The sequence below is a fragment of the Nycticebus coucang genome, chromosome 12 (genome assembly GCF_027406575.1).
Source record: "Nycticebus coucang isolate mNycCou1 chromosome 12, mNycCou1.pri, whole genome shotgun sequence".
NCBI lineage: Eukaryota > Metazoa > Chordata > Mammalia > Primates > Lorisidae > Nycticebus > Nycticebus coucang.
In genome coordinates, this window is record NC_069791.1 from 63,623,707 (window position 1) to 63,646,311 (window position 22,605).

A 22,605-nucleotide genomic window follows, 5' to 3' on the forward strand; every position below is an offset into this window, starting at 1 on the left:
CCACAACGCCCAGCTATTTTTTGATTGCAGCCGTCATTGTTTGGCGGCCTGGGCTGGATTCAAACCCGCCAGCTCAGGTGTACGTGGCTGGTGCCTAGGGTGCTTGAGCCACAAGCTCCAAGCCACTACAATTTTTAAAAGTTAATTTATTTGTTTTGAGACAGACTCTCACTATCACTCTGGCTGGAGTGCAGTGGCATCATCACAGCTCACAGCAAGTTCTAACTCCTGAGCTCAAGCGATCTTCCTGTCTCAGCCTTCCCATTAGCTGGTACCACCGGCGCCACCACCACCAGCTAATTTTTTTTTGTAGAGATGGAGGTCTCGCTATGTGGCCCAGGCTAGGCTCAAAATGCGGAGCTCAAGGGATCCTTTTGCCTCCGCCTCCCACTCTGCCGGAATAACAGGTCTGAGCCACTGTGCACGCCTCTGACAATTTATTTATTTTTATTATTACTTTTTGAGACAGAGTCTCACTTGTTGCCCTCGATACAGTGCCATGGCGTAAGAGCAACCTCAATCTCTTAGGCTTAAGCGATTCTCTTGTCTCAGCTTCCCAAGTAGCTGGAACTACAGGCGTTCACAACACTCGGCTATTTTTAAAGACGGGTTATCGCTCCAGCTCAGGCTGGTCTCGAACCTGTGAGCTCAGACAATCCACCCGCTCGGCCTCCCAGAGTGCTGGGATTACAGGAGTGAGACACCGTGCTCGGCCCCCTCCGACAATTTATTATAAACATTTTCACACGTACGGAAAAGTTGGAAGAATTTTCTAGCGAACAGCAATAAACCCACCATCTAGGTTCAAACGTGCGTCCTTCCAGATCTTTCCCACTGTATGTGACATATTTACCTACTTTGTCCGGTAACAAGATAACCCTGGGGGGCCAGTTTGCTTTCAGCATGAGTAAAACGACCCCCAAGGAGGTACAACCCCCGTCACAAACCCCACTCTAAAGCTCAAAGGCAGTTAAAGCTAAGCCCACCAGGCTCCTGGAGCTGGCAACACCGGCACGCCGCCTGGCCCCGCCCAACCACGTGACCCACGCGCTTGGCGTCAGGGGGCGGCACTCCCGGACGGGTCAAACCATCGTCACCATTTAGTAAGGGGAAAGGCAGCGTCCCGGCTGCTAGCCTGAGGTTTGGCGTGAATGATTCAAGCCACTCTTAAGACATTTTTGTATTGCGCAGGGACGTCGTATTTATAGTACTGTTGGCTTTAGCTGGCTCCCCGCGAATTCCTTTTATATGTTGGAATCGTCCGTTGTTTTGCCCAGTCAGTAGACAAGTCTAAAAACCCAATTTGTACGGGGGGATTTACTAACGTAAGGAAAACGGTTGGTCTGGTTAAAAGTCAGATAGCACAAGCAATCGTTTGTTGAGTTTACATTTTTTATGGTATTAATTTCTTAGTTAGATTATATTCTCAAACAATTTAGCATACTAGGATGATTTGTGATACCTACCTTCGGTGCCACAAATAGTTCAGTCTTTCTCCTTATTGCCTGATGGGAGAAGGAAGGGAGCGGCTGCCATATTGGACGGAACCAACTGCTACCGCAACTGGGGTAGTTATTGAACGTAATGAGTTTATTGATTAAGCGAAAACAACTTTGGTGAAGGGAATTCAGCACTTTCCTGCTACGAAAGTGTTATTTTGATTTCTGGTAGACACCGTCTTGGGAATCTGAGCTCTTCAGGCTCGTAGTGAGGGACCGGGGCGTGGGTGACCCTCCCCGCAGCCCTGGTGCGGCTTCCCCAGTCGCGCGCACATGGCTTGGCGGTAGCCGGCGCGGCGCGCGGTGCGGCCTGGGAGAGTCGGAAGCGCGGCGGCGGCAGACCTGCTTGGGAGGCAGCGTCGGGCCCATGCAGGACGCGGAGAACGTGGCGGTGCCCGAGGCGGCCGAGGAGCGGGCCGAGCCCGGCCAACAGCATCCTGCCGCCGAGCTGCCGCCGGAGGAGGAGCTGCAGAGACCTGCTGGGCCCGGCGCTCCGGAGGCGGCGGGAACCGAGGGCGCAAAGGAGGAGGTGGGAGAGACCCGGCCAGAGCCCGAGGTGAGGGCCGAGCCAGCTGCCGGGGCGGAGACAGTGGCAGAGGCGACCCTGGGCCCGTCCAAGTCGCCCTCGCCACCGTCTGTCGAGGAGCCTCCGGGGTCTCAGGCCGATCCCTCGACCCCAACGCTTGGCGAGGCTACAGGGGAACAGTCCCGGGACGAGCCCGCCGACAGCCGGGCACAGGCATCGTCCGAGGAGGCTGCCGGGAACGAAGGCAGCGCGGCCGAGGCGGAGCCTCGGGCGTTGGAGAACGGTGACGCAGACGAGCCCTCCTTCAGCGACCCTGAAGACTTCGTGGACGACGTGAGCGAGGAAGGTGAGGGGCGCGTCAGTGTGGCTGTGATTTCCTTGTATCAAAAAGTTGTCTACCTGTGTCTCTGGTTCGTGTATTAGTTCCACCAAGGGTGTCCGTGTGTTCCTCGAAGTGAGCGAAAGAGGGGTCATCACTTTCCGTCTGTCGTCTCTGAGTATATATAACAGAGGGGTTCTGGCGTTTACTTCCCGCTTTCTTCCGCCCACCCCAAAAAGGTGGGCAGGATGGAGTTCACTTCGAGAGCAGTCATTCGCATTTGCATTAGAACCAAGAAATTTGGAAGAGTGGTATAAGGCAGATTACTCCACGGTGGCTGAGGGAAAAGCAAAAACCAAGGACCCAGCCTCACTTCTCTGGGTCTTTGTACCCCCAGAGCTGACCACCCAGACTTCTCAAAGGTCTAGATTGGAGAAATAAGTTGTGGCAGTGCCAGATGACTTTGTCCTCCTGCCCTACCGAAGTGTCTACCACAGCTGGGGGTATAGTTCAGGGGTATGACCGCAGAAGTGTCTACCTCCACAGACATCTCCAGTCTGACAGGCTGTCAGAATCCTGTTGGGTGTTCATTTTTTTCTAAGCCTGTAGGGCACACCACCACGTTTTGGCAGTTTATTTTTTCAGGTTTTAGTGTTCATAACTGCTTGCTTTGCCTTGGTTTCTATCTTGATTGCCTTTGGAGGCATTATTTTTGCTTCCTGTCTGGAAGAGCTTTTCCCCTAAAGTGTCTTCTAAAGGCTAATGATAGTCTTAATACATTTTTGCTTTTTTTTCAGCAATTATATCTCTTCACCTTGGAATCACATCAGCCTCTGCATATTGACTGAGTTAATGCTACAGTGGGGAAAGTAAAAACACCCTTACCGAAGTAGTCAGTGATACACCCCCAAGAAGGTTTAGGGAACTGCCATAGAGTTGTCACCTTTTATTTTAAACATTTTTAAAGGGCTGTCAGTTATTGTGACCATTGTTATATGGTACTTTATCTCATAAGATGAAAGACATTTAGCATGAAAAGCGGGAAAGACACCAGAAATTGGTGATGATTGTGGGAACATCTAGTTCAGTGGTTCTCAACCTTCCTAATGCTGTGGCCCTTTAATACAGTTCTTGTGGGTCCGACCCACAGGTTGAGAACCACTTATTTAGTCCAAGCTCCTCATCCCTGAGGAAATGTGTCCCTTAAGGTGGAGTCAGTTGCTGAAAACTGGTACCAGACTCCATCACCCAGGCCAGTGTGTGTGGGTTTTTTTGTTTGTTTGCTTGTTTGTTTTTAATGTACCAATTTTTTTTTTATATATTTTATGATAGACATTTTGGTTTAATCTTTACTTTGAGCTCTTGAGTATTTATTCTGCAATTAAGTGTTTAAAAAGGTATTATTTCACCTCATCTATTCATTCACAGATTTCTAACATGTGAATCACTTCCAGAATTAGGGGCAGTCAGAGGATGCTAACATGACTGAAGGCTGGCCAGGCTGGGTGACTGCTATGGGTCTTGTTGGTTTTAGGTGCAGTGTTAGCCAGAATGACAGATGAGGCACGTGGTCCTGAGGAACTAAAACTCAGTAAGCTGTTGCTTTTCTTAAGAGCCCCTGATTTTTGAGGTTAGTAGCTCAGGTAGGGTTTATGTTTTATGACAAGAGTTCTCTATAGGGCCAGAGCGTGATGTGGAAGGAGTGAGAGAAACTGTATCCATCCTTTCCAAAAGGGACTGAAAGATGAGCTGGAGTTCTTGTCTTGCCTCTTTATTCTTTGATCCATATTTTTTTTTTTTTTAGTGGTTTTTGGCCGGGGCTGGGTTTGAACCCGCCACCTCCAGCATATGGGACTGGCGCCCTACTCACTGAGCCACAGGCGCTGCCCTCTTTGATCCATATTAACAGTGTTAATCTGTACTTACACATGGAGTTTAATATTTCACTTTCTTTGGTTTCCGTCAAAAGCAAATAGATGATCAAGGTTTTAACACCACATGTTCTCTCTTTTGGCTCATTAAATATGCTTTCTCTTTATATTTGCTACTTAGTTTTGAGGATTGCTTGCTTCTGTTTTTCCTGGAGACAGATTGGGAATACATGAGCCAAGAGTACCTGATGCTTGGGCTGCTTAGTAATTGTGGAGATATGTCTCTTCATAGGGTAGTTACTTCATGTGTGGGCACATTCTTATAGACTGCAGGCACTCCTTCCCACTTTGAGCCTGTGGGGAGGAGTCTACAGTTTTATATAAAAGCTGAGCTTTTAATTATAAGCCTTATACATTCAGATGAATCTCACCAGGCCATTTAATTGCATGGTAGGTGTGGTTGAAAGTAACTCAAGGATTTGCCTATAGTTTCAGGAGTGAGGATGCTTGGCATGCTATGATCTGCCTGACTGTCTTTTCCCTCTTTTTTTAGCATCTTTGTCATTCAAGTGGCAATTGTTTTTTAAGGTAACATTTTTAATATTCCTGGAAGTGTTGAAATTAATCTAAAATGGTTGATGACAGGGCTTGCCTTTTGGAATTTAAAGAGTTTCTTTTCCTTTTTGAAAGTCCTTTTAATTTTTTATTATGGAAGATTTCAAACATGCAAAAGTAAAGAGAATTCACCCTAACTTTTTGTTTTTGTGTTTTCAGAGACAGGATCTTGCTGTGTTGTCAACTCCTGGGCTTAAGCAGCCCCCTCCCACAGCTTAGACTATAGGCATGCCCCACTGCACCTGGCTCTCACCTTAATTTTTTTTTTTTTTTTTTTGAGACAGAGCCTCAAGCTGTCGCACTGAGTAGAGTGCTGTGACATCACAGCTCACAGCAACCTTCAACTCCTGGGCTCAAGTGATTATCTTGCTTCCGCCTCCCAAGTAGCTGGGACTACAGGCACCCACCACAACGCCCAGCTATTTTTTGGTTGCAGCCGTCATTGTTGTTTGGCAGGCCCAGGCTGAATTGAACCTGCCAGCTCAGGTGTATATGGCTGGTGCCTTAGCCACTTGAGCCACAGGCACAGAGCTGCTCTCACCTTAATTTTTGAGAATAAAATGCAGTAAAGAATATTTTCTGATATCATATTTAATTCTTTTTCTTTTTTTTTTTTTTTGTGGTTTTTGGCCAGGGCTGGGTTTGAACCTGCCACCTCCGGCATATGGGACGGGCGCCCTACTCCTTGAGCCACAGGCGCCGCATGTTGAAATCATATTTAGCATGTTGAAATTTTTGAGTTCTGTAATAAGAAACTAGAGTGATAATTAGGTTCCAGAACAAATACATGTGTAGCAAGCCATTCTTCAGCTGTTGTTTTAAAATTTCCTTGTAATCTTGTTTTGGCTACTTTTTTTTTTTTTTTTTTTGAGACAGAGTCTCATTTTGTCACCCTGGGTAGAGTGCTGTGGCTTCACAACTCACAGCAACTTCAAACTCTTGGGCTCAGGTGATTCTTTTGTCTCAGCTTCCCCCATAGCTGGAACTACAGGCACCTGCCACAACGCCCTGCTTTTTTTAAGAGATGAGGGTCTCACTCTAGCTTAGGCTGGTCTTGAACCCACGAGCTCAGGCAGTCTGCCTGCCTTGGCCTCCCCAAGTGCTGGGATTACAGGTGTGAGCCACCATACCTGGCTGTTTTGACTACTTTTACTGATGGTTTCATCTAGTGAGTATCCATTAGTGGCAACTTTATTTTTATTTTTTGAGACAGAGTCTCACTATGTTGCCCTTGGTAGACTGCTGTGGCATTATAGCTCACAGCAACCTCCAACTCCTGGGCTCAAATGGTCCTCTTGTCTCAGCCTCCCGAGTAGCTGGGACTACAGGTACCTGCCATAACGCCTGGCTTGTTGGTTAGAGATAGGGTCTCACTCTTGCTCAGGCTAGTCACAAACTCCTGACCTCTAGCAATCCACCTGTCTCAGCCTACCAGAGTGCTAGGATTACAAGTCTGAGTTACTGTACCTGGCCTGATGGCAACTTTAAAAGATATCTTTCAGGCTTGGCGCCTGTGGCTCAAGCGGCTAAGGCGCCAGCCACATACACCTGAGCTGGCAGATTCGAATCCAGCCTGGGCCCGCCAAACAACGATGGCTGTAACCAAAAAATAGCCAGGCATTGTGGCGGGCGCCTATAGTCCCAGCTACTTGGGAGGCAGAGATAGGAGACTCGCTTGAGCCCAGGAGTTTGAGATTGCTGTGAGCTGTGATGCCACGGCACTCTACCTAGGGCAACAGCTTGAGGCTCTGTCTCAAAAAACAAAACAAAACAAAAAAAAGATATCTTTCAGTTCCAGCTCCTAACCCCAGTGCCTTGTAATTTTACGGCTGTCTAGGCAAGATTACTAATCACGTTTGGGATTTGTACAGAATTTACATTAGAAAGTTGGGATTTCCAGTTTGCTAAGTAGAGGGCAGAAGTGTTAGTTTTCATTGATTCTTGGCGTAGAAGTGTGGTGAAAGGAAAACAGGTGCTCGGGTGGATTCTTGTGGCTGTGCAGGGATTTAACCACCACCATGTCTAGTAAAAGGGCAAAGACCAACACCACCTCAGCAGGTAACATCCAGTGTATTTTGCCATGTTCTAGCAAATTCCTGACCAATCACAGATTCAGGAATTCAAAGAGGACTTTATTGTGATTGATCAAAACACAGATGGTTATTTTGACAAGGAAGATGGCATGACATGCTTGTTTCACTGGGGAAAAATCTAACTGATGAGTATCTGGATGTCATGATGAATGAGGCTCCAGGACCCACCAATTTCTTTTTTTTTTTTTGTAGAGACAGACTCTCACTTTATGGCCCTCTGTAGAGTGCTGTGGCCTCACACAGCTCACAGCAACCTCCAACTCCTGGGCTTAAGCGATTCTCTTGCCTCAGCCTCCCGAGTAGCTGGGACTACAGGCGCCCGCCACAATGCCTGGCTATTTTTTGGTTGCAGTTTGGCCGGGGCCGGGTTTGAACCCGCCACCCTCAGTATATGGGGCCAGCACCTTACCGACTGAGCCATAGGCGCCGCCCAGGACCCACCAATTTCATCATGTTCTTCACCATGGTTGGTGAGAAGTTAAATGGCACAGATCCAGAAGATATCATGAGAAATTCTTTTTGCTTGTTTTGATGAAGAAGCAGCTGGCACTATTCAGGAAGATTACCTGAGAGACTTGGTGACAACAATGGGAGATTGGTTTATGGATAAGGAAGTGGATGAGCCATATAAAGAAGCACCTATTGACAAAAAGGAGAATTTCAATTACATTGAGTTCACCTACATCCCTAAACATGGAGCAAAAGACAAAGAATTACAAATTCCAGCCAAACGTTCTTGTTGCCACTTTGGGTATTTAAGTTTTTAGGTTAAAAGGAAATGGCATAAATGTTTAATATGTTTTGAGTTTTGGGTTGAAGTTATGGAAATAATAGTAGTACACTGCTTATTGTGCGAGGCACTGTCCTGAGCATTAGCAGACTTAATTTCTGTAAGTATGATGCCTCCTGACAGCCTTGTGAGGCATTTCATGAAATTAAAGATAATACTGGTTGAAATATACCACGTAGAAAGAAAAGCTACTGCTAATTAAGCTCAGCTAGATGTGGTGGCTCACCCTTATAGTCCCAACACTTCAGGAGGCTGAGGCAGGAGATTCACTTGAGCCCAGGAGTTCCAGGCCAGCCTGGGCAACTTGGCAAGACCTCAACTCTTATAAAAATGAATTTAGGAGCTTGCATGTTTTTTAGTTTCCTAGTTTGAATGCCTGTCTCTGCTCTGATACTGCCTTCCAAAAAGGCTATTGTGATACAAGGAAAATATATTTGGGCTCTGTTCCTGGTTTCTGGCTCATACATAGCTCCTAAAAACTTTGGAATCTCTATAGTGACTACTTTCTTTTAGTAGCTTCCATCTACTGGAGGCTTCTCATTAAGGGACCAACCATGTAATTAGAGGGTCACTGGGGTAGAAGGTGGTGGGTAGTGAAAGGGGAGAGGCACTGAAAGATGAGATGATACCCGTGGCCAACAATATAATCAGTCACATCCACATAGTGAAGTCTGGATTCCAAAGGACAGGATTCGGAGAGCTGAACAGGTAGTAGGCCTGGAGAGTGTGTGGAAGCTCTGCACACCATCCCACGTCTCAGCCTGTACATCTCTTACATTTGGCTCTTCGTCTGCATCCTTTGTAATATCTCTTGTAATAAATGAACAAATGTAACAAAGTGTTCCCTGAATTTCAGGAGTGGCTCTAGCAAATGAATGGACCCCAGGAGGGGGCAGTGGGATCCCTGCTTTGTAGACTGCCAGTAAGAAGTGCAGGCGACAACCTACTGGTATCTGAAATGGGAGCCTGTTTTATGAGACTGAGCACTCAGCCTGTGGAATCTGCCACCATTTGCAGGCAGATAGTGTCTGAACTGATTGTGAACCAGCTGGTGTGCCCTGAATTGCTTAGTGTGAGGGGAACACCCCCCAAATACATCTGATGTCAGACATATTGTTTTGAAGGGTGTGTGAGAGGAAGAAAAACACTTCAGTCTTTCCCTCTCTCCTATTTGATTTGTCCTTAAGAGTTTTTTTAGGGTGGTGCCTGTGGCTCAGTGGGTAGGGCGCCGGCCCCATATACTGAGGGCGGCGGGTTCAGACCCAACCCGGCTGAACTGCAACAAAAAAGTAGCTGGGCCTCGTGGCAGGCGCCTGTAGTCCCAGCTACTTGGGAGGCTGAGGCAAGAGAATCACCTAAGCCCAGGAGTTGGAGGTTGCTGTGAGCCGAGGGTGATAAAGTGAGACTCTGTCTCTAAAAAAAAAAAAAAGTTTTTTTACATGGAGGTTATTAGATAGGGAGTTGTTTTGAAAGTTGGCTATCAGCTCTATGGAGACTTACCCCAGGCAGTGTCTCCCTAACCCCCACTCTCTTTAGTTTTTTTCTTGATTGCCTTATGAAAGCCCATCTAGTTCAGGTCCCAAGAAAGTATGAAAATACTTGGGAATATAACCTGGCTTATTGTACCCTCAATGAATCCCCAACAATAAAAAAAAAAAAAGAAAAAAAGAAAAAGAAAATACTTGGGAATAGGAGGGTGGGAGAAGTGTGTCATCTTGACATGTTTTTCTTTTTTTTTATTATTTTGTCCCAGTTCACTAAAGAGATACTAGTAATTTGTGTTCACTAAAAGAAAAGTTGTCTGAAATATTTGCTAAAATCTGTAAAAAGTCAGTTTTAGTTGGTTTGGGATGCAATTTTGCTTAGATGTTTTTGAAATCTAGGGTTCTCTGAAAGAGTATATATTCTTCAGATTCTCTTTCTTTGCTCAGGCTCTGGAGTATCTGGACCTACAGGTGCCCGCCACTGGTCTATTTTTTTTTAGAGACAGGTTCTCGCTCTCGCTCAGGCGGGTCTGGAAACCGTGAGTTGAGGCAGTCCACCAGCCTCAACCTTCCAGAGTGCTAGGACTACAGGCATGAGCCACCATGCCTGGCCTTAAAGTCATTTTTTATTATTCTCTTCATATTTGCCATTATTACCAGAAGTCAGTTGACACATTTTGACTGTTTACATTTTTAGTCAAAGGGAATGAATGTGAATAGTTAAAAGTCAAAACGGGTGTGGCTCACACCTATAATCCACTAGCACTTTGCTGGTGGATTGCTTGAGCTCAGGAGTTGGAGACCAGCCTGACCAAGAGCCAGACACAGTCTCCACTAAAAATAGAAAAACTAGTTGAGTGGCAGGACCTATAGTCCTAGATACTTGCGAGGCTAAGGCAGCAGGATCACTTGAGTCCCAAGAGTTTGAGGTTGCTGTGAGCTAGACTGATGCTGTGGCATTCTAGCCTTGGGTGACAGAGTGAGACTTTCAAAAAAAAAAAAAAAAAGTAAAACATCTTGCCATTTCTTTCATATTTAAATTGTGAATCAAGCTAGGGGTTTGTTCACAAAGAAAGCATTTAGGTTAATTGATTTGCTTTTTGCTTATTGGAGATTTGTTAATGTATTAATGTTTTTCTTGGTACAAAAGCTCATTTAGCGGATCTTTCTCTTATATAGAGTTACTAGGAGATGTGCTCAGAGATCGGCCCCAGGAAGCAGATGGAATCGATTCTGTGATTGTGGTGGACAATGTTCCTCAGGTGGGACCTGACCGACTTGACAAACTCAAAAATGTCATCCACAAGATTTTTTCCAAGTTTGGGAAAATCACAAATGATTTTTATCCTGAAGAGGATGGGAAGACAAAAGGGTGAGTATGTTTTTCCATTACTGAAGTCTCACTTGTATTTTTCTTGATGTCAGCATGCTGGTTGTATATGGCAGGGGCTCACTGTGAACTCAGAGCGTGCCTTGCCATGGCACTTTGGCCCTGGTTATTCAGGTCCCCCTTAGCTGGAAGCTCTTAAGAGCCATGATTCAGTCCTGGAATCATCATGGAGAAAGTGATTGCAACGTGGTTCTTGTATTACAGTATTCTAAGTTGGCTACTAATTGTTAAGAAATTATAGAGTATGATGTTTAAGGCTGCCATCAGAACTGTAACCGACACAAGATAAATCCTAGGAATAGGCATTGATCTGGAAGCTGGTAGAATGTCAGGAAAATTTTGCAAGTAGAATTTTATTGATAGTGATTTTTTTTTTTTCACCCATCTTGACATCTCTGAAATGACATCCCTAAAATTGTTTCCTACAATTTTAGGGGAAAGCATTGTTTCACTGCTTAATTAGCAATTTCCCCCGCCCCCCTACTTCGTGTTAGCTAATATAGCAGTGTATCTTCTAAAAATAATGGTAGCCTAAGGTATGCAGCTTACTTTTTTGGGTTTAATATTAGGTCTTCCATGATGATAGTGTGATTCTAATTCTTTTGTCTTAGATGTCGTTGCATTCTGTTTTCACATGACAACTTGTTTTCCTATTGACATTTAGTGTTTTGCAGTTATAAACAATCTCTTATCTCCTTTTGTACAAGTGAGAGTTTTTTATTATACCTAGGAGTGAAATTTTGAGTTGTTGCCACTGCATATATCAAATATTGTGCTCTTGAGTGGTTGTTACCAATTTACACTCCTCCCACTAGAATATGAAAGTTCCCCAATCTGGTCAGACTTTTGTCCAGTAAAATTGCATGTAAAGGCCTGGTGTGGTGCATACTTGAAATCCCAGCACTTTTGATAGGTTGAGACTGAAAGTACTCTTGAGGATAGGCATTCTAGACTAACGTGGGCAACATAGGGAGACCCCAGTGCTAATTAGTTAAAAAGTTTAACTAATTAGCCAGGCATGGTGATGTGAGCCTATACTTTCCAGCTACTCAGGAGGCGGAGGAAGGAGGATCCCTGAGCCCAGGAAACTGTGATCGTGCTACTGCACTCCAGCCTGGGTGACAGAGAGGAACCTGTCTATAGGAATGAGAAGATACTAAATTTTGTTTTTCTAACTTAAGGTTTTGAACTTTTAAAAACTACCTAGAGTAGTTTCTAAAAAAAATTACCAAATACAAGTCTACTGACGTTTTCTATTTTGGGAACTAGGTTGAAAAGTAACTCCTTTTTGACCAGTTGTTACTTGTTTTGTATGTTTGGTTTTAATAAGATATCCTCTGAGGTCCTTTGTAATTTTACTGTAAGACACAATATTAGAGTTTTTTCTAGATTAACAGATTTATTGAGATAATTGGCATACATTAAACTTGCATAGTTTTAGAACGTACAGTTTGATAAGCATGTAGACATCATGAAATCCTCACCACAGTCAAGGTAACAGACATTTCTATAATTTATAATTGAGAAGCTAGGGACTTCAGATCTTCTAATTAGGATTTCCTTCTTGCTTAGGAATGACTTGCCTATGGATTTATCCTCAATTTGACTGCCTTGAGCAGTAAAGTAAGATGAGTCAATTATTTGCTGGTGTGGAGAAGTCTCAGGTGTGCAGATTGTGAGTTTTGCACTTGTGAAAATTGCCTTTACTCACTTCAGGTACATTTTCTTGGAATACGTGTCTCCTGCGCATGCTGTGGATGCTGTGAAAAATGCTGATGGCTACAAGCTTGACAAGCAGCACACATTCCGGGTCAACCTCTTCACGGATTTTGACAAGTGAGTTCAGAATTGGCTGTGGATTTCAAAAGTGGACACTGGCACATGAGTGACTGTCCTGTATTTGTTTTGGGTGCTTGCCACTTCTCAGTGAGTGCTGGTGGCTTTTCAAATTGTTCACATCCTTGCTGGGTAGACTGCCACAGGGCCATCTTACATCCCTGCCTCTTGCTTCTGGCAGGTAGTACCCTTCACCAGTTATTATGCCAAACAAAACTCTTTTTGAGTTTTTCCCACTTCTGGGGAGGTCAGGGAGCCATGTGGCAGTGCCTGTATGTGGTTGGACCACTGACCAAGTTACCCTTTGTTTAGTCTTTTAGGTATATTATTACTCAGTGGTTTTTCTCTTTCAGATATATGACAATCAGTGATGAATGGGATATTCCAGAGAAACAGCCTTTCAAAGATCTGGTGAGTTGTATAAAATATTCAAGTACAAATGACTTAATTAAAAAAAAGAAAAAAAGAAATTTCTTCGGGCTGGGTGTAGTGGCTCACACGTATAATCCTAGCACTCTGGAAGGCCCTCTGGGATCTCCTGAGCTCAGGAGTTTGAGACCAGCTTGAGCAAGAGCACAGCCTGAGCAAGAGCGAGAACCCCGTTTCTACTAAAAACTAGAATACTAGCCAGGCATTGTGGCAGGCACCTATAGTCCAGCTACTTGGGGAGGCTGAGCCTAAGAGTTTACGGTTGCTGTGAGCTTTGAGGCCAAGGCACTCTACTCAGACAATGGAGTGAGACTCTGTCTCAAAAAGAAAAGAAATTCTTTGCTTAAGGTTATGACTCCTTGAGAGTTAAGAGGTTGACTCAATTTGTAATATCTTTAAGAGCAACAGTATTGGGCAGTGCTCTGTGGCTCAGTGAATAGGGTGCTGGCTCCATATACCAAAAGTGGTGGGTTCAAACCCGGCCCCAGCCAAACTGCAACAAAAAATAGCCGGGCCTTGTGGTGGGTGTCTGTAGTCCCAGCTACTTGGGAGGCTGAGGCAAGAAAATCGCCTATGCCCAAGAGCTGAAGGTTGCTGTGAGCTGTGACGCCACGGCACTGGACCAAGGGTGAGACTCTGTCTCTAAAAAAAAAAAAAAAAGAGCAACAGAAGTGATGAGCTTTCTTTGACTACAATTAATGAAATATTACATCCCTTGCTTTTTGTTGTTGTTTTTGTTTTTTAGGGGAATTTACGTTACTGGCTTGAAGAGGCAGAATGCAGAGATCAATATAGTGTAATTTTTGAGAGTGGAGACCGCACTTCCATATTCTGGAATGATGTGAAAGACCCTGTCTCAATTGAAGAAAGAGCGGTGTGTATCTGCTGTCATGGGGGAACTCAACCTCTACTGTATTTTCTTAACAAAGTGCAACTTTGTTCTCATCAGAAACTGATAAAGAGCAGGCGAAGTTTCATTTTCTTTGAGATTACTTTCTGAGAGCATCTTTTATTCTTTTGGCTTCAAAATAAGTCATAACAAGTGAATAGGCTTAGGTGTTTGAGTTAAGAGTTTGAGGAATAGATTCATTCTGGTAAAGGTCTTTGTGGTTGGCTTTTGTTGTATTAACAGTGGCACTACCTTTTCCTGCAGAGATGGACAGAAACATACGTGCGTTGGTCTCCTAAAGGTACTTACCTAGCTACTTTTCATCAAAGAGGCATTGCTCTTTGGGGTGGAGAGAAATTCAAGCAAATCCAGAGATTCAGCCACCAAGGGGTTCAGCTCATTGATTTCTCACCTTGTGAAAGGTAAGCTGTTAGAAAAATGCTAATGGAGTCTTTATTCTTTTCACCTCATGCCAGCATTCTACAGATAATTTTTTTTAAACTTTCTATTTTATAATAATTTCAAATTTAATGGAAAAGTTGCAGGATGAGCACAAAGAACTCCTGTATATTTTATTTTTGCTATTTCCTAATGAGGCTGATACCATATAGTTGCTACTGAGGTTCTCTAGTTAACCTTTTGTTACATTTGCTTTGTCATTTCCTCTCTCCAAATATATGTACATAATTTTTTTTCCTGAGCTATTGGGAGTAAGCCGAAGTAAATGTAAATGCATATTCCTAGGAATAGATTCTCTTAGTATGACCACAGTGCACTTACTAACTTCAGGTACCTTAACATTGATTTAATACTTATGTTTGAAGTTTATTCTATTCTAATTTTATTATTGGTCCTATAATACTTGTATAATATTTTCCTTCGGTTCTGGATCTGGTCCAAGGTATTTTGCAGATAATTTTTCTTATGAAGGCTTTTTTCATGTGTCTTGATCTGGATAGCATAAGTGTATATGAGAAGATGGAGCATGAGGAAAGCTTGGAGATGCCCTTTCCCAGGCGCTGCACCCCCTCCTGTGTGCATGCTGTGTTCCTCTCTGCCCATGCTCTGGGGCCCTGCCGGGGCTTACCTCACTCCTTCCTGGGTTTCTAGCCTATTCCATCAGGTCTCAGCCCTGTCTGTCTCTTTGCTGTTGTCTATACTCTAGCGCCTTAGTGCGTGGTTTTACCACATTGCAGGGCTCCTGATGGCTCCCTTCTGTCCTGTGCTGCTCACACTAAGGCTGTGTCTGCTTTTCTTTAGAACTTTTTACTATATAAATGTTCTCACACAGAGAAATGAAAGTAGTTACTGCGGCTACATCCATGTGCTAATTATCCACAATTATTGAGTTCTTATTTTGTCACATTTGCTTTAAAATTTTTAAAATATTTTCAAGTAAATGGTAGACATCTTTATAAAAGTATGTGCATCACTACAAAATAATGACATCTTCTGCGTATTCTCAGTTTACCACATCTAACAACATTACTTACATGGTTTGTATTCGGGTTTCATAACTGGTTTGTTCAAACCTAGATCCAGTCAGAGATACACACTGTGCTTAGAAGTTGTGTTTCTTAAGCTTCTTTTGTCTTATTTTCATATCTACTTGTTAAGAAGATGGACCAGACGTTCTGTAAACTGTTTTACCTTCTGGGTTTGTCTTATTCCTTGAGATATGATTTAACTAGTTCCTTCAATTCTTGTTCTATCTTACAGATATTTCTTAATTTTGATGAAAAGTTTATCTGTATTCTTAGTAGTATATTCTTAGAGTACCCACTAATTCCCAACCATTTTGGTTATTTTTGGTATAAAATAATTGATCTTATTTCAGTAGCAATATGTTAACATTGGATCCACATAGAGACTCTTAGTGTGATCTCAGTCTTAGCCTGATCTTGGTGCCAAAGTAACATTCAGGTATGTGAAGCTTTTATGTATTTCTTCATCTCCTAGCCTAAGTTCCTTCAGGCAATAAGTTACACCTGTTTTCCTATAGACATTGTTTATGTTGCTATATTAAATAGGATGTTTCTGTTTACACATCAAGAACAGAGACTGGACTACCTCTCATTCATTATAGTGTCCCTGGAAATGCTTCAATGGATGGATGAATGAATGCTTTGGTTATGTAAATTGAAGTGTGACACATCTTTCAGTTACCATTTAATCAAACGTTTCTGTAGTCTACCTTCTAGGTGGAGGTGACTCAACCCATCATTTTTAATCTAGCTAATCAGGATGTCTAAACCTACTAGAAAAAGGTGCAATCATTGAAGGCACTGTATTTGTTTCACCCCCACCTCACCCCACCCTACCCCCTACCCCGCCTTTTCCAGATTAATGTGAAGGCACAAACAATTAGGTTACAATGTTTGCTTTTGTTAGGTAAAGTCCCTGTTGTAGTTGAGTCCTGCTCCCACAGGGTATGCCATATACTCTTACATTGTGCTCATTAGGTGGGGGCACACCAATTTTCCTCCCTCCTCTTCTCTTCTCCCCTCCCTGTCCTTTTTTTTTTTTTTTTTTTTGAGACAGAGTCTCACTCTGTCATCACCTAGGCTAGAGTGCCATGGTCTCAGCCTAGCTCAGAGCAACCTCAAATTCCTGGGTTTAAGCAATCCTCCCTCAGCTTCCTAAGTAGGTGGGACTTCAGGTACCTGCCACAATGCCTGCTAATTTTTCTATTTTTAGTAGAGACAGGGTCTTACTCTTGCTCAAGTTGGTCTCGAACTCTGGGCCTCAATCAGTTCTCCTGCCTCCACCTTCCAGAGTGCTAAGGTAATAGGCATGAACCACCACCTATTTTGCTTTTCTTACCTCCTGTTATAAGAGGGCAGTCTGGTTTAGGATATTTACACTTTGTATAAACTTAGTGAGCAGGTGTAATAACTCTGACAATCCAGCAGTCTGTTAAACAGTTGTTGAGAGGAGCCCCCAGGCACAGTCTGTTACTGTCAGACTTACATACTAGAATCATGTGTGACCATCTGTTTTCTTTACCTTGTTAGTCTTCATTAAACATTGGTGAAGATTAAGAGTGTGAGAATTCCACTCTGCCTTCTAGACCACTCAACAGACTTTTGTTTGGGATCTGTTTGAACTCTCTATGTGCTAATCTTGGTGTCAAAATTGTGACTCGGCAGCACCCTGATGCCAAGAGTAAGTGAGTACTTCAGGCCGTGGAAATGCTGGTTCTGCTGTGAACTTCCCAACGGGATCTTCTGGGACCTTGCCCAGTGGAGAGCATTCTCAAAGAATTATGCTTGGAGCAAGTGATGGTTCCATGAATCCTGACTGCTCGTTCTGGGAGCATCCAGCTCTTATACCCTTCTGAAGCCATCTGTGCCAGAACTTGGGCTCCTCCACTGTAGTGGAGGTGGAGACTTATATAGCAGAGTTATTCTCATGTGAGAGGACATGCTATACAATGTGTTCCCCCCTTCTCTTACAGATACCTGGTGACTTTCAGCCCCCTGATGGACACTCAGGATGATCCTCAAGCCATAATCATCTGGGACATCCTTACAGGGCACAAGAAGAGAGGTTTTCATTGTGAAAGCTCAGCCCATTGGCCTATATTTAAGTAAGTGGACCAGCACAATGACTTCCTTGTGTGTAACCTTTTTTTTTTTTTTTCTAATTGAAATGGCCTGGCCATTAAAACTTCTTTTTTTCTTCTTCCCAGGTGGAGCCATGATGGTAAATTCTTTGCAAGAATGACACTTGATACCCTTAGCATCTATGAAACTCCTGTAAGTGATTTTAACTAAAATACACCATCTTGTCATTTGCTTATAGTCTTCAGTAATTTGTTTAAGGATATACTACTTTTCCTTAATTTATAGTAGACTGAAAAGGAGGCAGAGCTTTAATATATACATGTTTAAGGCCTATTGCCTGTGCTATTCTGAGCTTGCTCCTCAGTCGTGCCTACCCTGACTTCTGTAGGTACAGGAAAATCAGAATGGGAGTTAATGCGGCTGTGGGTGAATTCTTTCATCATGTGAGCTTATACTGTTCCCTAGACATACTCACATCAGACTCTCATTTCCTTTTTTAAAAGATTGTATGTGTTACCAAGACATTGGCATAATTCGATTCAACTGTAACTCATTTTTTTTGGGCAGTCTATGGGTCTTTTGGACAAGAAGAGTTTGAAGATCTCTGGAATAAAGTGAGTGTTCTTATCAAGTCATTATCATAATGTGTTCAAGCTGCTTAGTAAAATATCATAGATGGGTTAGCTTATAACAACAGAAATTTATTTCTCCCAGTTCCTGGGTCTCAAAAGTCCCAGATGAAGGGTCCTGCAAATTTGGTGTCTGGTGAGGGCCTATTTCTTTGTAAACTGCCATCTTATTCTAACCTCTCCTGTTGGAAAGGGTGAGGGATTGTTCTGGGACCCTTTTTTACCCCCTTCCCCCAGTAGGATCTAACTCTGTCACCTAGGCTGGAATGTAGTAGTACTATCATAGCTCACTGTGTCCTCAAACTCCTGGGGTCAAGCAATCCTGCCTCAGCCTCCTAAGTAGCTGGAACTGCAGGTGTGCTCCACCATTGCTAGCTAACATTTTAAATTTTTTGTAGAGACAGGGTCCACTATGTTGCTTAGGTTGGTCTCGAACTCCTAGCCTCAAACAATCCTCTCTCCTTAGCTTCTAGAAATGCTGGGATTATAGACATGAGCCACTATGCCCTCCAGGGGCCCCTTTTGTAAGGGCACTAATGTCATTCATGAGGCTTTGTCCACCCTTCTGATCTGATCACCTCCCAAAGGCCTTACCTAATGCCATCACCTTGGGGTTAGAATTTCAGCATACGAATTTTGGAGCAACACAAATGTCCATTGCAGGTGGTTTTCTTTATTCTCCCTCTTTTTGTACTCCATTCTTTTTTTTTTTTTTTTTAAAGAGACAGAGTCTCATTTTGTTGCCCTTGGTAGAGCACCAGTGGTATCATAGTTCATAGCAACCTCCAGCTCTTGGGCTTAGGCGATTCTCTTGCCTCAGCCTCCTGAGTAGCTGGGACTATAGGCACCTGCCACAACCCCCAGCTACTTTTTGTTACAGTTTTGCTGGGTTGGGTTTGAACCCGCCACCCTCAGTATATGGGGCTGGCGCCCTACTCACTGAGCCACAGGCAACGCCCTTGTGCTCAGTTCTTAAATGGTTGGAATGAATAGTACATACTTGTACTGAACGGAATTGGAAAGAATGGCATAGTAGGTGCATGCCAACTACTGAGACCAAGCTGCTTTTTAATTGTGAGTCCCTCAGCCTTCACAGCATCTCCCCTTTCCTGTCATGTAAATGAGTCTTTACGACCAGAGTGTCTTGGGTCTACATCATTTCATGTACTTTCTATTTGAACTAGAAACTGGATTTGGGGGGCGGTTTCCAGCCTTTTAAGGAGGATGGGGAGACTTCACTTTGTTGAATGGTTTCTCTGTTAGTTAATGGTCTATGAGGTGGGGATTGGGTAGTCTTTAGTGAATTATAGCTCATTTTCACTATTGAAGAATGGGCACATCTTTTTTTTTTTTTCTTTTTTGGCCGGGGCTGGGTTTGAGCCCGCCACCTCCGGCATATGGGACCGACGCCCTACTCCTTGAGCCACAGGCGCCGCCCCCGAAGAATGGGCACATCTTTATCTGAAAACTTTTAGGGCTGGTTGATGCTGTGGCAGTGAACTACCAACAGTCCAAAGGCGTTCATGTTTATATTCCTTTTATTCCTACATTCTTGCACAAAATTATGGCTTATAATTAAAAATCAAGCCAGAGTGTTGGTTCTCAGTAAGTGCAAACAAGGAGAATACAGCCCTTGTATAGATGCTTGCCACATATATGAGTTCATGAATTCATTCATTACAGTGGTTGTCCTACAGAGTAACTTAAACAGTAGAGGGGACTGCTTGAACTCTTCTTCGTTCCTCTTACACTTTCCCACCTTGACTGATCTTCAGATAACATTTAACTGGATCAACTAGTCTGACGTTTATTTTACTTGCCTCATTGCAGCAGCCTGTGGGGACTGAGGGGGCTGGTTATAGAGCCCGGCTGGAGTCAGTCTCCTATGTAACTATGGGTAGGATTGTTAACATCTCTGTCTTTACTCACTGCCAGAATGAGTGTAATAGGCCTTAGAGTGTGCTGAGAACAAGCAAGGCTGCACACGAAGTGCCTGGAACAGGGACCCTGCAGAGTAAGCTTCACTAACTCAGTGGCAGTCACTGTTAATGTAGTGGTGGTCAGTGAGCCAGTATTGAGCTTTTATTCTGCTTTTCAAAATGTCAAAATTCATAATCACTTAGTCTTTGCATAACGTTTTATTTTCTTTGTTCTGTAGAGACTTTTCTTGGTCTCCTGGTGGTAACATAATAGCTTTTTGGGTGCCTGAAGACAAAGACATTCCAGCCAGGGTAACACTGATGCAGCTCCCCAGCAGACAAGAGATCCGAGTAAGGAATCTATTTAATGTCGTGGATTGCAAGCTACATTGGCAAAAAAATGGAGATTACTTGTGTGTGAAAGTAGATAGGACTCCAAAAGGTACCCAGGTAAGTAGCTGCCAATGGAATAGGTTATTCCTTATCCTTAGCTCTAAAGTAGTTAACACATTTGTTAACTGATGTTAATGGATTTGATTTTCGGTTCAGATTTGTGGGTTGAGACCCACCTGATAGCTGACAAGTCTTAGGTAGGATCTGTCTATGTTCTAGCTGAAAAATGTAATTTCACTTTTTGGTAAAACTTTTGAATAATACATGTATGCAAATTAGAATTCACAAAGGAATACAGTAAAATTCCCTCTGTACACCAAGCTTCTGTATTGGTAGTTAAATGAGCGTATTATTTTCTTTTTAAGCATAAAATGTAGCATACTCTACACAGTTCTGCCTGAACTCAGAATTTTTTTTAAATTTAATATTTACCTTATAAAATAATTGCCTGAATTTTCCTTATAATGGACCTATTCCTCTTTACATTAAAAAATTTATGGAGATAAGAATTCTCACCCTTTTACCATAAAACTTACACTTTTAAAGTGGTGAGGGAATTCAGTGGCTTTTTTATTTTATTTTACTTTTTGAGACAGAGTCATTTTGTAGCCCTTGGTAGAGTGTGGTGGCATCATAGTTCACAGCAACCTCAAACTCCTGGACTCAAGTGATCCTCTTGCCTTAGCCTCCCAAGTAGCTGGGACTACAGGCACCTGCCACAACACCTGGCTATTTTTAGACGTGGGGTCTTAAACTCTTGCTCAGGCCAGTCTTGAATTTATAAGCTTAGGTGATCCCACCTAAGCCTCCCAGAGTGCTAGGATTATAGGCGTGAGCTACTGTGCCCTGCCCCAGTTCAGTGGCTTTTAGTGTATTCACAAAGTTTTCAGCCACCACTGCTGATTTCAGAGTGTTCTCATCAGCCTGTACAGAAATATCACTCCTGTTAGTGTTACTCCTCACATCCCCTACCCCTCAGCTCTTTATTCCCTCCAATCTGTGTGGATTTTTTTTTTGGATGTTTTGTCTAGAATATAGCCTTCTGTGTTTGGCTTCTTTCACTGAGCTTTTTTTTTCTTCAACGTTTCATTTATGTTGTAGTAGGTGTCCCAATTTCTTTTTAAGGCTGAGTAATAGGCTGTTATGTGGATAGAGCACAAGTTACCCATTCATCTGTTGACCCACATTTGGGTTGTTTCCACCTATTGGCTGTCAGGAATAGTTTTTTGACACAAGTACTTCTGCCGTATATTCCACTGCATTGAAGTAGTTTAATAGTCCTTATTAGTGAACTTTTAGGGTACCTCGGAACTTTGGCACATGAGCTGCAGTCAGGATTCCTGCACCTATTTGTGCATTGAGTGTGACTTTCAGAGGGCAGTTGCCTCTAGTAGGGCCTGGGTCAGAGTAAACACAAGTGCGTGTCTTCAGGTGGTTCCCTGTGGAGATTGTGCCAGCCTGTACCTCATTGGCATTAGAGTGCTAATCACTCCAAATATCCACGTGTGTTTATTGGGAATATAAATGTAACCTTTTATTAAATTATTAAGTTGTCCTTTGATTTAAGACTTTCCTGATGCTTTCGATGTCCAGAATGTCACCCTTTCCTTTTTTTTTAAACAGGGTGTTGTCACAAATTTTGAAATTTTCCGAATGAGGGAAAAACAGGTACCTGTTGATGTGGTTGAAATGAAAGGCAAGTTTTGTTTTACTCATTTCGTAGTTGAATGGGCCTTAACTGCGATTTTACACTTGATTTTCTTTAGCATGAATTGATTGCCTAAATAATGTGGTGCAGAGTGCGAACTCTTCACCATGAACTGCCTTTTCCCCACACCTCTGTGATATATACAGAGGAGTGAGGACTCTAGTTGTTTTCTTGTTTTTTAAGATAGAGTCTTACTTGTCACCCTCAGTAGAGTGAAGTGCTGTCATAGCTCACAGCAACCTCAAACTCTTGGGCTCAAGCAGTTCTCTTGCCTCAGCCCCCCAAGAGGCTGGGACTATAGGTGCCTGCCACAATGTCCAGCTATTTTTTAGAGATGGGGTCTTGCTCTTGCTCAGGCTGGTCTTGAACTTGTGAGCTCAAGCAATCCATGTTCCTCAACTTCCCAGAGTGCTAGGATTATAGGTGTGAGTCGCTGTGCCCACCTATTGCTCACATTTAGAAGATAATTTGTAACAGGTTTTCATTCTCTGTTTTGTTTTGCCGTGAAATAAAGGAGAAAGGGAAGGGAAGAAGAAAGGTAATAAAGGGTGAAACATGGGCACCCTGTCAGGGTAGATAGAAGATCCACCTCTCAGGAGGTCACAGGATTTTATCTGCTGTGGCTACAACATCATGTATGCACAGGGAG

At 43.3% G+C, this 22,605-nt stretch overlaps 1 protein-coding gene and 2 pseudogenes across 1 annotated transcript in view; 2 read left to right on the forward strand and 1 right to left on the reverse strand.

Annotated features, from left to right (window-relative positions):
• LOC128561970 (E3 SUMO-protein ligase PIAS2-like) overlaps window positions 1-1,868 on the reverse strand; it is a 47,014-nt pseudogene extending 45,146 nt beyond the window's left edge.
• EIF3B (eukaryotic translation initiation factor 3 subunit B) overlaps window positions 1,368-22,605 on the forward strand; it is a 31,479-nt gene continuing 10,241 nt past the window's right edge. Inside the window, exons 1-11 of the mRNA XM_053554965.1 lie at window positions 1,368-2,371; window positions 10,377-10,569; window positions 12,304-12,423; window positions 12,777-12,834; window positions 13,598-13,726; window positions 14,006-14,163; window positions 17,199-17,330; window positions 17,433-17,499; window positions 17,875-17,921; window positions 20,095-20,305; window positions 21,872-21,944. Coding sequence (XP_053410940.1) covers window positions 1,867-2,371; window positions 10,377-10,569; window positions 12,304-12,423; window positions 12,777-12,834; window positions 13,598-13,726; window positions 14,006-14,163; window positions 17,199-17,330; window positions 17,433-17,499; window positions 17,875-17,921; window positions 20,095-20,305; window positions 21,872-21,944 — 1,693 coding nt within the window. The 5' untranslated portion in view covers window positions 1,368-1,866. The remainder of the gene's footprint in view (window positions 2,372-10,376; window positions 10,570-12,303; window positions 12,424-12,776; window positions 12,835-13,597; window positions 13,727-14,005; window positions 14,164-17,198; window positions 17,331-17,432; window positions 17,500-17,874; window positions 17,922-20,094; window positions 20,306-21,871; window positions 21,945-22,605) is intronic.
• LOC128561141 (myosin regulatory light polypeptide 9-like) lies at window positions 6,814-7,948 on the forward strand (annotated as a pseudogene).